This window comes from Zootermopsis nevadensis, unplaced genomic scaffold (genome assembly GCF_977971745.1).
Source record: "Zootermopsis nevadensis isolate Lab colony 2312 unplaced genomic scaffold, Znev_1.0 Znev_ptg000013l, whole genome shotgun sequence".
Taxonomy (NCBI): Eukaryota; Metazoa; Arthropoda; class Insecta; order Blattodea; family Termopsidae; genus Zootermopsis; species Zootermopsis nevadensis.
In genome coordinates, this window is record NW_028259145.1 from 6814784 (window position 1) to 6833840 (window position 19057).

A 19057-nucleotide genomic window follows, 5' to 3' on the forward strand; every position below is an offset into this window, starting at 1 on the left:
GCATAAGAAGACTGAATCAGTGCTTCTAGAGTCATTTAGGCAGAAACTGGTATTAAGTACACAAATTCAATGTCTGATGCTAGACAGAAACACTGAATTAACACCTTCAAATGGATGGCTTGATCGACTCAGAAAGCGTGCTGGGCTTAGCTACAGGATTATGTGTGGGAAATCCAAAAGTGTAAATGAAGACATTGCAGGGGCCTGGAAGACAGGAGTGCTCCAATTACATCAAAGGATGTATTTACAGCTTCCATTTTCACAGCATCATAACACAGATAATCCAAATTACTCTGTAAATAATACAACACCATAACTACAAACTTACAATCTTGTATCCAATTGGATAAATGTAGTTAGGTGTGTGGAAGGCTTGAAGTTGGTGAGGCAACAGTTGACCCACACTCAGGAAGATGAGACTGCCGACTCGTAAAAGATTGTTATGATCCTGATGCATCACAGTTGCCACCTGACGATTCTCATCGCGATTCACATACACTCGTCGGAACACTGACAATGTCGTTAGTTCGTTATCCTTCTCATTCTTTGGGATATGAGCAGAGCAGTAAGTAGACTGTTGAAAGAAATAAATGCATAATTTTAGAATAAAACACTGAAAGAGAACACAGGGCTTAGCAACTAAGACACGAGAAAAATTTTTTCTATGGGTTAATAGAAAACGTGGCCAAAACAATGACATACGACAATCTTAACACCTTTCACCTAAAATCACCTTGTTCTTGAAGAAAACACAGCCATCTTTAACAGCACAACCCAGGTGATAAACATTTGAGCAGCGAAGTTTGAAGCAGCGAATTGTAGCGCCCATGCGATGACATACAACGCAGCTAAGTACAAGACTTTGCTGTAGTGAATTCTCTAGATTCATCAGTGCGCCATTCACGGTCTCATACACGTCATCTGACCACAGGGCACAATTCAGATGCACCCACTTGTCCACATCAAAGTTTAGTAACCTGTAAAAACAATGAGATAAAACACGCTTTTATAGAAAGTGTCTACAAGCACGATCAGTTCTAATATGTAAAATATCTCAACATGGACCGAATAAATTTACTGACCGAACTGAAATTTGACAAACTTAGATAATTCGGTTTACCGCTTTACATGTGACCAAAAGTTTGCCTTAAAAATCTGATTTGTTCAGTTACAGATTTGAACAATATTTAAGGGAGAAATCTGAATTACAAAGTCTAATATAACCCCCCCCACTCTCTCTCTCTCTCTATATTATTATTATTTATTATTAACTGCAAATGGGTTTATACCTGGTGTCAGTGGAGCTACAATGAGACACAACAAAACAATAAGACACAAAAAACCATAAGACACAACAAAACAATACACATCACACAAAATAACACACCACACTCAAAATAAAACACACAAGGCAAAAGTATTTAAACACAACAGATAACCTAAAGTAGATAATTTAAAAATTAATACCAACTAGACATAAGACAGTAACAGTAATGAATTACATACGTCATGAACTGATGCACTCACATTTCATCAGGACCTTCTCTTCACTTCAGTACACTTATGAAGCCTTCCCATCCTCACCCTGATTTACCTCCCTTCTCATCACTTATATATATATATATATATATATGATCAGTCTCACAGTGCACCCATGAAAGCTCATAGAACAGAAATTCCCTTTGTAATTTCAAAGCAAATCTCCAGTGAGATGCCACTCCAACTACATGCCATCCACCAGCATCTTTTGCAAAATAAACTTACTGTTAAACACTATAATCAAGTCTGACATAGCAAAAGTAAAAATCTGTCCCACTAGACATCATGTAGGTGCTTGGAGAGAGATGAGGTATAGTTCCTACTCAGAGGTCCTTGCTGCTTCCATCATCAGGGTTATGATTGCCTTGATGATGGAAGCAGCAGATGAATGTGGGTGGAAGACAATCCATATACGATGAGACCCTGACACAACTGACATTAACCCGTCGACGTGGTAGTTTAAATACCCCGCATATACTGCTGTCGTGCTGTTCCTGCGGTAGTATTTTTTAAATGCCCGTTTAAATTTTGCTGTAAAATACTCTTTTTTTCATAACTTTTGAACTATATGAGATATAATTATGAATTTTTCACTGAAATCCTCTTAAAAGATGGTTTTATAATCTTACCTTATAAGATGAGATGTGTGAGCAGTGGAAGCAAGTCGATTAGAAGTTTAGTTTCAGAAAAAAACGGAGTGTACAACAGCCGGTTCTTTGAATAGTAAGATCTAAGTGTAGGCTTTTGCACAATGCCCATCAACATAAATAGAGCCAAAAGAACGTAAATTTCGTCCACTGTAACATCTTGCCACTTCCTAATCCTAGAGCGAAATGTGAGAGGATTGGCACTTTTTGATATTTCTTGCTGAGCATATCTGTTGGTTTGATCAGCAATGTGCTGCACAAGTGCTATATCGAAAATATTTTCGAATAAACTCACGACATCTAGATCAGCAGTGTCGAACTGGGGACCACATACATTACAAAATGCTTCTCGTGAAGCAGGAAATGAGTCTATATTTTCCCACAAAAACTTGTTGGAAACCACACCTGCATGTACGATGTCGTCCTGTCGACCACGTCTACCATTATCACAATCACTATCGCTAAACACGACAGTTCCCGGTGTAACAAACTGTGTATAATCAATGTCAAATACACTATCATCGTCCGAACTATATTCACTTATACTATCATCTTCTAAAACTTCATTTAAAACTTGTATTTCTTCAAGCTCCGTCAAGGGTCGACTTGTCGAAGAGAAAGCCATTGTAAACTACCAGGTCAGGCGTTTATTTTTAGACTCTCCCTTGCAGGTCATTGGAATGTAACCCTGTTGCCACATGTATACACATAGAGCTTTATTTCCACAACAGGCGAGAACAAACCTCATCGCGCTGGCGTTATTTATTCCATACTTATGGGCGTTTTAAATTAGGCTTTGAGGCTCGCGTGTTTATACGTAAATCCACAAGAACTTTAATTTAAATGCCCGCGTGTGTACACGTAAAACCACGTCTGAGGGTTAATTTTCTGTAAAAGTGTCGCCCTGCATCATGAATTATCATCTCAGTGGCTCCTTCATCTCACCAGCAAAACTTCCTTGACCCACATACCTGTGATTTCTCCATAGACATTTATCTCAATTGCTGGAGGATGTTCTGCTGTACGCATGATGATGGATGTAGCTTTTGCATGATAATGCTAAAGCACATTTCAATCTGGCTGAATGAGAGTCGTTTGGCAGGCATTATTCCAAACTGTTGGTTGTGGTCATAGCCACCACAGTCACCAGAAATTAATCCAACACATTTTCACTTGTGGGGTTCCATGAAAAATGCAGTTTATGCCAACACTGTTGACACCAAACAACTTTGGCAATGCATACACATGCAGCCAACAAGAATCATATCACCACTGGGGTGTTTGAAAATGTTTGAGCCTTGCTTAAACACTGTGCTGACATACATGTTCATGCCCATGGGGGACATTTGAAGCATTTGATGTAAATATTCCAAAAAATCTGAAGACCACCAAAAGTGTCAAGTTGTCAAAAGAAACCAACATTTTGGGAACCATCTGTTCATTACCAAGGATGTAACGTGACTGAATACCTCAAGTCTCCAGCACGTGTGGCTGGGTGCTAGCCAACGGGAGCTAGTGGGCGAAGTCAAGCACTTGCTTTTGAACTTAGAGAAGTTGGAACATTTTTCCCGCAAACTTTCATCCTCTGTAACTTTTCCCAAAAATATTTTTGACCTATGTTCTTAAGACCTTCTTGATTCATACTGCTGTCATAAAGCTTACCTATCATTTATGGCACATATTTAGAAACACTCCGTATGCCCACAACGTACTTAAGTTGTCTGAAGTTTATTTACCTGGCTGTTCCATCACCTACTCCATCTCCAATTTGGTGACAGAACATGCATTTGCGGGTATCTTCAGGAATCTTGGCTGGAGTCATCGTGATACCCATTCGAAACAGCATCTAAGGAAACACAAGCAACATACAACTGTAGAACTTAGTAAGACTTGTGAAAATGAACATGTTTATGATGTCTGACAAATAAACAGAGATTGCCAAAGAGGTTAGTAAAAGAACGGTGAAACATGGGACCACACGTGTTGTTAAGTCATTCAGTCATTTTCTTGGGAGTAGCAAGAAGTGGTTTGTGGAAGCAGTAATCTGTTCTTTTAACATAAAAACAGACAATTAATTGTTGAACAGAAAGCTAACATAAATACAGTGAAATTCCAATGATGCATTTTTATATTTTACATCTTACATGTTTTTACACATTCTTTGTCTAATCCCAATTAAATGAATACAAGTACAACGTAAGCATTAACAGATTTTAAACTTCTGTCTTTCCCAAATTTGTGCATCACTTTCTGCATCTTGAAAATGTAATTTTACCTGATTTTATAACATTCTATGTCATAAAATTACATTGCTACATGGCTAATGAATGATAATTTATTTTTTAAAGGTTTCGTTAGAGTGAAAAAGTGTTTAGTCAACATTATGACAATGAAACAGACATGTGCAGGCTTCAGTATGAAGTAATTTTTCTGTGTGAAGTCAGCGACTCATCAAAGAGTAAAATAGGTAGACAGAATGGACTGACCTCAATGACAATGTTCACCACTTTGAACAATGGCAAAATTTCATCAGCTAATCATTATGATAGAAATCGAGTTATTCCAGGCATGGTCTTAGAACTAGATCCTAATATAAAGTCACCAGCACTTTATACTTCACTGTGTGTGACTACTGGTCACATGGCTTGATTCACAGCTGTCCAGCCCATTTCAAGTAGCACCTACAAGCTCTGTGGACAAACTGGAAAGCATGTAAAACAACAATATCGATGTAAGAATTGAGGTTTTCACAGCGGTGAGTATGAAGATTTCCGTCTTCTGGGTTGTTGCGCTGTGTAGTCTGGTCGATGTTAACCAACGTTTCAGAGGTCATACTGCCTCCGTCATCAGGGCGATGAATATATCGATCTATGATATTCTTGGAACATTCCTAGGTCCTATAAAAGGCTAATTGCTGTGGGCAACTTGATTCACTTCAGTGATAGAGTGTTACGGTCTGTGGAGTGAGCAAGTACAGAATTGTGCTGCTGTGAAAACAGTATCATTCCAGTGACTGTTGCAGAGTGTATTCAAGGTCATATGAGAGTTCAGCCAACTGCAGGCACAGACATACACTGTGCAACAGATTATGCCCCGTGCTTGTCATTCTGTATGGGTAACTGCAGTAATTTGTATTACTAGCATCGATCTTTGGTCAACATATCCATGAAATGCTAGATCTAGTGTGTGAAGATGATGAACTTATTTCAAATCCTTTCTTTGCCTGAAATGCTGCTAACAGAAGGAAAATGAAAAGTACTTTTGATACACAAAAAACAGGCATTATAGCAAAGTTGACCTGCATACTGGAACACAGTCAAACTGACGTCACATTTGGGACTCTCAGTACCCACAATGGACAAGATTGTGAAAAGCTGTGAAGTAACTGAAAGAAGTTATGCCCAATGTGGAACTTTCTCCAAGGAAAAAAAAAATGTGTATGGAAAAACTGGAAGCAGCTACTGCTGCATGGTACAAACAGCTGTACGTGGCTAATGCTTCCACAGATAACATATGTACAGGTAAACCTCGATTTGCGCCAGTTCAGAATAACGCTGCTTTTGAAACCAGCAAGTCAAAAAGTGAAAAAATATATTTTACTATTATTTATAACGTTTTACAATGTTTCTTGTACTGATTATTATACTAAATCGTAATTCTTACATCGCTAATTTTGAATAAAAAATACAAATACAGTCACCTCTGCACTCATTGCTAAGTAGCTGCGAGATAATCTCCTAAAAATCCGCCAACATTGCGCAACAGTCACGTGAGCATTGGTCACTCTTCACGGTGAGTTATTTGCGTTCAGCATGATAAGGGAGTAAGGGAAAATGCCCTCAGTTTGCTTCTTGTTGACACATTGAATGTGCTGAAAACTGTGTGCTAAACGTGTTTGTGTTGTTGTTCGACCACTATTCTGCAGTAGCAACTGTTTTATATTTATAAATTGTAGAAGAGCCACCATGTCTGGTAAGAGAAGTGAATGTGTTGCTAAAAAGTTGCGTAGGTCTATTGCATTAGAAGATATGATGGACGTAATTCGTAGAATAGAAGGCGGTGATACCCGTCGTAATGTGTGCAGAAGTATGAAGTTGCCTCCTTCCACTGTGACTACCATAATGAAAAATTCATATAAAATAAAACAGTCAATGCAACAGGCTACGAGAGTAAGTGCAACGCAAGTGAATTATAGCAGAAGTAAACTTTTAGAAAGAATGGAGAAATTGCTGTTGCTATGGGTGGATGACATGAATCGAACATTCCCTTGACTGAAATTGCTATCACGGATAAGGCGAAGTCAATTTTTGAGGAACGTATGTCGTCAATGTTTGGGTGCCGGGAATGCATGTCATCGACTTCCCATTGACTTACATTATAAAAAGAGTTTCAATTTATGACAGTTTGTCCAGGAACGCATCCCAGGGATAAATCGAGGGTTGCCTGTACATCTAAAGAAGAAGGTCTTGTACAATGTTGCTCCTCTGTGAATAGCAAAATTTTCAGCTTTTAATGATTGAACTGACAAAAATAAAGGACATACAATACTGTTTATGGAAGTCTGTCAAGCAGGGTCAGAAAAAAGGACACCAGAAAAATGGCCGACTATTAAAAGACAGGCATAGTTTTCAATCTGCTATCAAGAAAACCCTCACCACGATGGTACAAAATCCAGACAGTGGATAACTGTGCTCCCTGCATGCAATGCTGATGCTAGAGATAAACTTCTATCTCTTGAAACTTGAATATGGAAGTCAACACAGACTTTAAAGAAAGTCAAGACTGCAAAATACGAAGTTAATAAGAATTCTTGAATAACCACCAACATATATGAAGAATATCTTACATAACTGGATAGAAAATTTGGTGCCATCATCCATGGATTCAGATGCCATTACAGAAAGTAGGGGACTGGAAGGATCTAACCACGATAGATAAGGATTGTCTTGAGACGATATAAAGCTGAAGCCGGATCTCATACATTTTCAGCAATCAAAAATACGAATGTAAAACAAATACTAATGTAATGGCATATAGTGGTTAGCTAAAAAAGTATTACTGTACCATACAACTGGACAGTCTCATAATGATTTACTTTTTAGTACCTTATTAACAGACAGCAATCTGCATTACCTCTGTGACCTCTTTGTCAGTGGGTTTCTTATATTTCACAGCAGGCTGAATAGCTCCAGGAGTCCAGTACTTATATTTCACTCCTTTCCACAGTTTGGTAGGAGGCGGACAATGGGAAGAAGGGGCGATGGCCTGATCATCTCCGGTATGTCGACGGCTCCTCTTGTCACTAGATGTCCCTTGATGCAGAGTGGAGGATGGCACTGTTACAGTTGCTACGGCTGATGCTGTAGGTACTGTTCCTGATGCAGGCTTCTTTTCTAGTTTTTCAAGTGGTACTTCTGTATTTACACTCACAGATTCAGTTTTCTTGCTCTGCGTCTAACGAAAAGAAATGAGGCACAACACTATAAAAATCTTAAATTAAGGATGGACATAACAAAAAGTGTTACATTTCCATATAGAAAAGATGCGAAACAGATATATCAAAGAAGTGCTGCAAAATTGTCAATAAATGTGGAGGAAAGGATCAAACAAACACAGTCCAAGGACAACTTAACAACCTGAAGAATGTGATTCAATATACACAGAACAGGGTGTTTTGTGGCTCTTAGGTGTTATATACGTTTGAAAGACAAAGTTTATCAAAACAACCCACATGCAGAGCACAAATTTAAAGAAAATATCAGACACACAGAATGTAAAATTTCTAAACATGAACTTTGGAAATTTTTAAACTATATTTACCATGTGCCAAGCATGCCTGAGATGTGACAGATGTTACTTCCAGTACCTGCTATAATACAGTCTGATCTTGTACTTACTATGTATGAGCTTATTGTCATCCAATGGCATGCTCTTATGGTAGGTTCCACTTTAATGGCAATACACCATACTTACCATTTACAGGGAAACAGTATATAAGGGTTCACATTATCCAATCCAGTGTTTGAAAATAAACTGATCAGAAAAGTGTTACCATCTACTTTCTACGAACAGCCACTTACAGCCGCGTTTTAAATGCTTACTGGAATGGACTGAGGCTCCGCAGACTCACTCTTCTCTGCATCATCTTGCTCTGTCTTCACGTCTTCAAACTCGTTCAGCTGCCGGTCTACGTCCATCTGCTCATCCTCCTCCTTTACCTTTTTCTCAGATCTCTCATCTTCCTTGACTTTCTCTGTACTTTCTGGAGGGCACACCTTCTTCTGTTGACTTGGAGACTCTGCTGTCTGACAAAGATGGTCCACAATGGCAGCAGCCTGAAAAAGCAGTCATAACCAACTTGTCATTAACACTATGGTATGTGGATGGCAGTTGGTGACACAGAAAGAGAAACAGGAGCCAGGCTGAAATGTTGAGAGACTGCTTCAGTTGCGACTATCACTCATGGTAATGTTAAGAACACCTCGTAAATGATCATATTAAAAATTATAAAAACACATGACTGTTATTCACAACTGTGCATCTATTACACTACATTAACTCATGAACAATGTCATTACACAGCTGTATGCTCAACTCGACATATCACAGCAGTCGGTCTAATTTCATACTCTACCATACCCTTCCACTTCCTATTTCAAATAGAAGTGCACATTAAAAACTGGGTTGTTTGTAGCTTTCTTCCACAACAGTTAGCATTTGCATACCTTGTCTTCATATTTCAATTAACAAAGAAAATAATTATAGCATAAAACAATTTTATTTTCACAGAACAGTTATCTTAACATATGAAAACTATAAGAAATTGAACACCGCCAATTTTAACAACTGACAATCTGATTAGTTGAGCTTCATCATGTGATAATCTTTGCTATGGCACAACAGATAACTATTGAAGATCATTCATTATATGTAGTACAGAGAATAAAATAAAAGCCCAATGTAACAAGTATGGTCTAGAATGATCTGTATGCTCTTCTCAGTGTTAAAGTAATATTTAAGAATATTTTTAAATTGTAATGAGAGTGCTGTGTGAATACTGTGCTATAATTAGCACTTCCGATCAATTTCTGTATATGTGTAAATATATATCTGACAATGCGGCACAGTCATCATTTCATTATCTTTGTAAAAGGAATTTGAACACGGCTTAGTTGCCGCTGCTATTTTAAATCAGCCATGTCCCACTGTTAACACATTGCCATCATCGACCACTCCTGAACGGAAAGTATCCAATTATTTGGATGTTAACAACTCCTGCTTCATTAGATTGCCAAAAGAATATATTCCACTCCGCTCTGATGTCACTGAACACAGGAAAGGAGAATGAATGTCAAAGGTTACACATTTGTATGGCAACCAGCCATGCAGCATCCAAGAGGTAAATGAGCAGTTTATCTTCAGATTATCACAATGATCAGACATGTACTGGTCTTAACCACATAGTGACCCTTGGGTCTTGGATGTGCTGTGAAGTTGGCCGAGTGTACCCTGCATTCTGTATATTCTTACTTAAATATATGTTACATTATGCAAGCTTTACCATCAATATCATTAACACATGAGTAGCAACACACCTCAGGCCATCCACAAACCTTTGCTTATCTCTTGAACATAATATTTATTCACTGACCTACCTGTTTTCTGATAAGTCTTCTTAGTAAAAAATAAATTAGTAAACTGCAACATAATGTACACACTTTCCAAATCTTCACAAAAATGAAAAAGAGTTTTAAACGTTTCCTTCCTTCCATGCTGATTCAACTGTTTATGAGAAACTGTTTGTTAACAGGACAGCATTAAAATTGATTAATAAATGCAATTTATAATCTACAATATATGATGAAACATCTCTTGACCTATTATTCTTTAAGGAACAAATATTAATAAAAGATAACACCAATTATCTTAGACAACTTTGCTTTTACCAAAGACTCTACCATAAATCAAGTGTGACCTGAATGTGATGAGAACTTGCATGCATGTAAATAAGGTATTTATGATGAAGCATGCCCTGCAGCTGTGTTTTGTAACCACCATTACCTTTGTATTTCTCTGCATTCAGCACGTGAATGCTACTTACTTTATCCTCTGATATACTGGGAGAGCGATGCATGAGAGCGAACTGCATGTAGCATGCGGAGCTACAGAAATACAGATCATCTCCATTCTCTACCACATCATCTTTGGCTAGAAACGGCAGTTCTGACGCTTTCTTGCGGATCAAGCTGCTCAGTATCACCACGTCACAGTGCCTGCAGAACTTTGCAGCTCCGTTCAGAATACTCTGGATATCAACTGGAGCTGCAGATAATTAGATAATTAGTCTTCTTGTAATACAGGCGCATATGGAATACGAGATTTAAACCCATGTACTATGGGCCTGCAAACTGTACTTTTACTCTGGCAATGTGTGGCCAATTTTACTGTGTGTAAGCCATGACACATGAGCAATGAAGGTTAAGAAACACCATGATCATTTGAACAGACATGCAAAACAACACTTGTTAACTACAGCTACCAACTGACAGGCCTACTTTTTAATCATGTACCCTTGTGTTGGAACATCAAGTATGACTTATGAGACAACATGGTGTGTATTCTAGTCAACATGTTACACTCATAATCACTTTTTAAATAACTTAAACTTATATCAAGTTTTCATGAACATGTGGCAGAATATTCTTATACTGTGAATTTTGAAGTACCTTCCATTTTCCAATATGAGTAAAAATATAATACTGATATACAATCCCTGTGAGAAAATGGTATACTGCAAACTAAAATGGCCAATGCAGAGCATCCCATTTAAACATCAAAACAAATACGTAGCTACTTCCCAAATGTCTGGAGAATGCAAATGTCATTGCTTTCTGTTCTTTTTCAGGTTGTTCTGTAAAGAAATATGAAGAGTTCGGATTTTTCAGATTTGTACTCATATCCGCATACTGTATCTACTGCTTGGATATCTCCTCCTCATTCCCAGACTGTGTCTGACCAGTTCCCCTAGCATAAGTCCTTCTTTTGACACTACACAAACTATTCACTTGGAAACAACCTCACTTTAGCCCTAAATGGTAGCAACATGGTTCTCTAAAATACTGACATGTACCTGCATGTTCACATGGCATTACATCACAGAAGATCAACAGTGACATCTTCACTGACATGGGAACCTTGTATCTCACAAGTGGGTAATAATTTTCATGTCTCTTATTTACCCCATGGAAGAATAACAAATCGAAGGCTGGATGGGCCCGAAGCCACGATGGCTGTTAGAAAGGAGGCACAATAAACAGACGAAACTCCATTACGGACCATAAGACAGCTATCCAGCTCAGGGCCCAAATGTTGCTATGCCGCTACATGCAAATTCATCTGTACATATCTCACCTCCCTCTTTGCCATCTTTCCCCTTCGTGCGGTAGAGCCCCAGTTTCTGGCTTGGTGGTGTACTGGTCCTCTCCACTATCTGGTATCCTGAGGGTGCTGGAATACTGAGAATGTTTGCCAAGTGACGCAAAACACCTAGGATATCTCCTGCGGCCGCCGATGTTAATGTCAGAGTCACCGTCACATTACCAGCATCACGAAGAGGGGCAGGTGGATAAACACCAAACCGCGTCTTAAGCTGAATGTGGTCACGTGTCACGCCAACATTTTCCTTATCCTAGACAAAGAAGATAACAGTCCAAAAATTATTTGTCAAACCACTCTCCTCACCTGCCATGTTCTTAAAAATTGTCTAAAGTAATATAAAATAAAAGTATCTATAATATATAAAGCTTATAAAGACAAAGCTGGAATCCGCAGTGGCCACACGGTCTGACGCATGGGCTTTGTGCCGCTTGGTTGCTGGGACCGTGGGGTTTGAATCCCACTCAAGCCATGGATGTGTGTTTGTGTTTTTCTGTGTTGTGCTGTCCTGTGTACAGGTAGAGGCCTTGCGACGGGCCGATCCCTCGTCCAAGGAGTCCTACCGAATGTCCATAGATCAAGCCAACGGAAAGTTGGGACCCGTAAAAGGGTACCGGAAAACGTATAAAACATTGTTAAACCGGAAATAGAAGAAGAAAGACAAAGCTGTGGTTTTGAAAGGTTATGCATGATTAATTCATGTTAAATACAGGAATATTTTTCAGCTGTAACATGAGTGCCATTTCATTACTTTTGACATGCGTGACTTTCTGAAATTATGTAAATATGCATGTCTAAGTGGTGTCATTATTTAATTACTTTCACAAAACAAGTCTGAATGTTTTTCAAAATCATGTAAAATTACATCTGGCAATGTGGCTTAGTTGCTACTGCCATTTTTCGCTAGCTGGATCCCACTGGTAACACATTACCACTTTCAATGGCCACTACTACTGAATGGAAAGTATCAAATCATTCAACAGTTGTAGACTAACACTTCATTTAATTGTCAAAATTATTTATGATATACTCAGTTTCTGATATGACTGAATACTGCAAAGGGAAGTGAATCAAAATGTTACACACTTATATTACACGATCTATGTAGGAGCGAATGGCACAGAGACAGTACATCCATGGAGAATCAGAATGACAGTATACTTCTGCAGCGATCAGACATGCAGAAGTGAAGGGAGTAACATGGCAATTTGTCAACCAACTGAGTTGACTGACTGACTGACAATTTCAGGTAATCTGAAATATCCTTTTGCACTTGCAACCAATCAGTCTTTATTTGTTACTTTTGAATTGATTTTACTACTTGTATTTGTACATTTTGCATTACTGAATTATTATTATTATGATCAATTGTTTAATTGGTCCACAAGCAGCCAAAAACTTCAGGCGTGTTGCCGTCATAACTCGGATGCTTGCAGGCCAGGTGAAACTGTAGCCACGGCTCGAACGAGATGGGCGGCTACAGTGAGTTGGGGTCGTGCGCACGCAGTAGTCGGAGCAACCCAAGAAGCATGGCCTTTTGCATCCGGCTGAGTAATGCTTCAGCATTATGCTGGCATGCCGGAATAAGCTTGATGTTAGCCAGCAGTGACGACTTGACTCCTCCAAGAATTCCGATTACAAGGACGACTAATTTAACAGTAAATCCTGGATACAGCTGTCTTAGCTCAAACACAAGGTCTTGATACTTGGTCCGTTTTTCAGCCTCCTTCACAACTATGTTTGTTTCAGCCGGGGCCAAAAACTCGATGACATACATAGTGTATCCAGAGGCATCGATGAGAACGATGTCAGGCTTAGTGGCTGTTAACTGCCTGGTGGGGGGAACAAATAGTTCCAATAAATTTTACATTTGTCGTTCTCAACGACGGACTCAATGTCCCCAGGAGCGTACGGCAAAACGGGGGTCTTATCTATGCCGTAAAAGTGTCTCAGGTGGTAATAGAGTACAGTAGGGCACCGCTTATACGGCGGGTTAGGGACCAGACCCCCGCCATAAAGCGAAAATCGCCGAAAAGCGGATCTTTGCCTTATTTCACTTGCAAATGCATATCAAAGCCTAATAAGATGTTACACTATCATATAGTAAGTGCACAATAGCGCTAGGCCAAAGAAAACGATATGAAATAAAATGAATATCAGTAGTACACACATTGTGGCTGGTTTGATCTTCAATCCACACAACTAAAAGTTTTTCCATGTCGGCAATAAGGCTATCTCTTTTTCTTATGACTTTAGAGTTCATTCGTGTGGCACTTTTAATTCCTTTAACACTTTCTCCTTAGCGTTCACGATGGCACTAACAGTTTTGCGAGCTAAGCTTAGCTTACGTCCTATCTCGGCCATAGACATGCCTTGTTCACGAAGTTTAATTATATCTAACTTGGTATTTAAAGTAAGAGGCTTACGACTCCTCTTTTTATCGCTACTACCCTTTGACGCCATTGTAATTACACTGTAGAAACACAAAAATATTACATAAATATACAGTTTGTAATAACTTTGAAAAATTGCCAGAAATACGGAGACGCGGAGCGTACAAAAGCTGTAAACAGATTGAATCAGCGACGAGAAAATGGCGCCGGACACACTTCTCTGACTCAGCTGTTGAGCGCCGTATTAGCGAATCGCCGTAAAGCGGAGCGCCGTAAAGCGGGGCCCTACTGTATACGTAAAGCAGCATTATGTCGATGAATGTAAGTGCAGCTGGCATAATGTTTACATGCCGACAAAAGATGCATCAACGTCTCTGGTTGCATTCGGCATGCCCTGCAGACAGTATCCGCTACCCCCACACCCATCACCATTCGGCGGTACACAAGTGTGTTTACAACACCATCTTGGCACGCTAAGATGAAATTCTCGGGTTCAGACTTTAGTCCAGCCGACCATAGAAAGGCGAACGTCAGGTCTTTTCACAAGCCCATTTTTTCTACATTTACGAAGAAGGCCCCATGCATGGGTTTATCTGCATGTTTTATTATTATTATTATGAATTGTTTAATTGGTCCACAAGCAGCCAAAAACTTCAGGCGTGTTGCCGTCATAACTCGGATGCTTGCAGGCCAGATGAAACTGTAGTCACGGCTCAAACCACGAGATAGGCGGCTACAGTGAGTTGGGGTCGTGCGCACGTAGTAGTCGGAGCGACCCAAGAAGCACGGCCTTTTGCATCCGGCTGAGTAGTGCTTCAGCGTTACGCTGGCATGCCGGAATGAGCTTGATGTTAGCCAGCAGTGACGACTTGACTCCTCCAAGAACTCCAATTATAAGGACGATTAATTTGACAGTGAATCCTGGGTACAGCTGTCTTAGCTCAAACACAAAGTCTTGATACTTGGTCCGTTTTTCAGCCTCCTTCACAACTATGTTGGTTTCAGCGGGGGCCGAAAACTCGATGACATACATGGTGCATCCAGAGGTATCGATGAGAACGATGTCAGGTTTAGTGGCTGTTAACTGCCTGGTAGTGGGGAACAAATAGTTCCAATAAATTTTACATTTGTCGTTCTCAACGACGGACTCAATGTCCCCAGGAGCGTACGGCAAAACGGGTGTCTTATCTATGCCGTAAAAGTGTCTCAGGTGGTAGTAGAGTATACGTAAAGCAGCGTTATGTCGATGAATGTAGGCGCAGCTGGCATAATGTTTACATGCCGACAAAAGATGCATCAACGTCTCTGGTTGCATTCGGCATGCCCTGCAGACAGTATCCACTACCCCCACACCCATCACCATTCGGCGGTACACAAGTGTGTTTACCACACCATCTTGGCACGCTAAGATGAAACCCTCGGTTTCAGACTTTAGTCCAGCCGACCGTAGAAAGGCGAACGTCAGGTCTTTTGACAAGCCCATTTTTTCTACATTTTTGAAGAAGGCCCCATGCATGGGTTTATCTGCATGTTGTTTGAGCAACAAAGTTTGCTCAGCCTTCTTAACAGTGCCCTTGAATTGATCTGACGTCAGTGTCAAGAGGGGCAACTGTCTTCGCTGTACAACTGAGCTGGTGTCGAAGTCAAGTCCGAGGTCATTTGCTGCTCTCTTTGCTGCCTGAAATATAAACGCCCCTACACCCGCAGACTCATGCGAACATACGAATTATTATTATTATTATTATTATTATTCTCTGCAACTGACTTAAATGATAATGGACTGACTTTCTATTCCCTTACAACTGATTACTTGCAGGAAAAGGGTATACAGCATATACTACCAAGATTGGCATGCACATTACACAAGTTGTGCTTTATAGGTTACTGTAACAAACCTTTTAGGCTTCATTTTATAAAAAGACTTAAAGATCCTTATATCTATTAAATATTCAATGTGCTGGATAAACATCATGTTTTAATTACACCATCCAGCAATGTAACAACTGAGATGTCATTTATAACTGCAACCAATATATGTATGTTGTCACAGCCTGCATTTGAGAAACTAAAGTACAGTTGTGCTATGCAAATGTAATGTTTGTTCTATGGTTAACATATGCACACATCCTGTTCTTGTGTTCTGGTACTGATTTAACTTAGTTATTTTTATTAATTATCAGAACATAAATTTTTCTTTCACATCACCAATGCTGAGATGAGCCCGGATAGCACAGTCAGGACTACATACAAGCTGGATGACTGGGGTTTGATACCTGTCAGGGGTAGAGGATTTTACCTCTAGCCTCTGTGTCCAGACCAGCTCTAGGGCCCACCTAGCATCCTATCCAATGGGTACCAGGGTCCTTTCCCAGGGGTAAACCACGGCCTGGGCATAACGCTAACTACTCACCCCCACCTAGAGCCGAGGTTAAGAATGAGTACGAGCAATACCTTCTCTCCCCCCAAGCGCCTACATGGCATGTAGCAGGACTACTTTACTTCTACTTTAACCAATGCTGCTGATTACTAGAAGGTCAATTCACACAAAACTAAGAAGTAGTCATCTTTATAGCTTCACGACTCACATTTAAGAAATGCAGTTACAATAAATAATGTGAAAGTACATAATTCATGTAACACACTTGATTATAATAATGTATCAATTAAATGATAAAAGAGTGTATACCACATCATTAGTTAACTGATCTTTGCTACTGAACAGTCTGCTGTGCAGAAATAATCTAGTTGCCAGACAGTCATCTTTGTTCCTGATAAACGGTCTCACTTACCACATCGCTAATTTCTTTTGCCATCTGCATGCCTGGGCGAAGACGAATTGGTATTGGAGATATAATAGGGATAATGGGAGAAGAACGTTTCATCCATCTGGTTTCTTCCTCCTTCTCAGAGTCTTCCTCTTCAATAAGCTTCAGACCTAATTAAATATGAACCAGTAAACTGCGTTAGTATAGGACACAAAAGTAAAACAAATTAACAAACAGCATGAACCATAAGTGAATACTGTATCACGAATCTTTATAAAATCATAATTCAGTGAAGTGTAATATGTACCTCAGAGCTACATATTTTTACAGTGAGGTCTTCTCGAGCTTTTCACGTAACATTGACAGAAACAGTGCTTGTAAAAGGGCTGCATGTATCAAGGATTAAAAACCACCCACTGCAATGTGTCCAAAGTTTTGACTGGGGAAACTTCTGTCCTCAAGAAACACCAGTATAACTCCACAGCACACAAAACAAAGTGGAATTAAAGGACAAACATGAGAAGAATGTGAGCTTATTTTGGCAATTATGTCTTACCTTGCTTTACATCATATAACAACAGATGTTGTTACTGCTGATGTACGTTATACTCATTCAGTCATTCTTACTTTTGGACTGATGTCATACCGATTTAAAATTGTGATCGCGAATTTATGTCTTACTGTTTTAATTACAGATGCTTTTGGCTTGAATAAGTTACCCCCTTTTAACATTTCAAGTATAATGTAAATAAATTTTTATATACTTTGAACAGCCCATCTCTGTGAATGCCGCCGTTCCTTTCCGCTTGATTCCTACGCCTGAGGTAGACAATTTTGTTTCCAATTTGACCCCACCTCCCCTATCCTTAATTTCACTATTACTTAAGTGAAGGAATGGATACAGGGTTCAGTACAAAATAAATTTTTGGCCACATATAACAAACATGCCACTGCAGATTTATGTCTTCAGCACAATAAACTTAATATCACTGATCTTATGTGAATGTGCATCAAAAGCAAAATCCAATTTGTACATAAACAGCACACCACATACAGCAATTAAGTACATGGGCCGGCAATGTGCCATACCTGGGAATCTGATGGGCAACTCATGAATCACGCACTCTGGTGATGATGAACTGACAACCGTGTCAGGAGTGTCATTGCCTCGATCACGATTCCCACTCGTCTGTCCATCTGGCCTTTTATCATCTGTTAACAGGACAAAATTTTCAGTCACATATCATTCACCTACAGAGGTGGGATGCACTTACAATAAAAGACCACATGATTCAAGGTAGAGTTTAATTCAATTCAATTCAATTCAATAAGAGGCTGTAGACCATGATAGCACAAAATAAAAAATTTAACAACTCAGCTCCTTCCCTATTATAACCCACAGTTCTGTTACTGTATTCACATTCGCCCTCCACTGGTCCCATTCCTGAGTCAGATAAATCCAATCCACACCTACCATCCATACTTCCTTAATATCCATTTTAATATTTTCCTCCTAACTACATATGTCTCCTGAGTGGTCTCTTCCACACAGATTTTCCAACCAAATTTTTCCACACATTTCTCAATTTCTCCATGTACTACGTACCTTGCCCACCTCCTTGATTTACTCATCCTAATAATATCTGGAGAAGAGTACAAATTAAGGAGCTACTCACTGTAGCAACTAAACAGGCTCACCTGCTATTTACATTCATGGAAAAGGAATGGGTAAAATGCTGATAAATACCTTTCAAAGTAATTACAGCACTACAGCTCTTCAACTTTGCTTTACAAAATTATGTGGAAGAGAAGAAAAAAACAGGGACTGGTACTGAATAAGAAACATCAGCTTTTGTTCTATGCTGATGAGGTTAATTTACTGGGTTAAAACATAAATATTACAAAGAAAAACATAGAATACCTATTAGATGCTAGTAAATAAGTTAGTTTATATGTAAACACACAGAAAATAAAATTCATGTTCATGTCTTGGCACATGACTACAGGTCATATGGAATTTAGTATCTTAAATTAAGGGAAAAAACAGGATGAGGGTATTTAAGAACAGAGTTTTTAGGGAAATATTTGGACCTAAGAGGGATAAAGGGACAGGAGGCTGGAGAAAATGGCATTATGAGCAGAACCATAATTTGTACTCTTCATCAAATATTATTAGGATGGTCAAATCAAGGAGACTGAAATGAGTGGGGCATTTAGCATGCATTAGGAAGATGTGAAAAGCATACAAAACTTCGGTTGGGAAGCCTAGAAGGAAAAA

General features: G+C 39.3%; 1 protein-coding gene across 15 annotated transcripts in view; it reads right to left on the bottom strand.

The window, feature by feature from the left end:
- The window catches only part of LOC110838850 (Lost PHDs of trr), a 180262-nt gene that overhangs the window by 14601 nt on the left and 146604 nt on the right, over positions 1 to 19057 (bottom strand). For all 15 annotated transcript variants that reach the window (XM_087348840.1, XM_087348838.1, XM_087348839.1 and 12 more), the window contains 9 exons: positions 17869 to 17991; positions 16804 to 16949; positions 11598 to 11874; positions 10288 to 10508; positions 8288 to 8521; positions 7320 to 7640; positions 3923 to 4032; positions 734 to 977; positions 329 to 574 (listed from right to left, as the gene is read on the bottom strand). In XM_087348840.1, the coding sequence (XP_087204966.1) occupies positions 329 to 574; positions 734 to 977; positions 3923 to 4032; positions 7320 to 7640; positions 8288 to 8521; positions 10288 to 10508; positions 11598 to 11874; positions 16804 to 16949; positions 17869 to 17991 (1922 nt within the window). The remainder of the gene's footprint in view (positions 1 to 328; positions 575 to 733; positions 978 to 3922; positions 4033 to 7319; positions 7641 to 8287; positions 8522 to 10287; positions 10509 to 11597; positions 11875 to 16803; positions 16950 to 17868; positions 17992 to 19057) is intronic.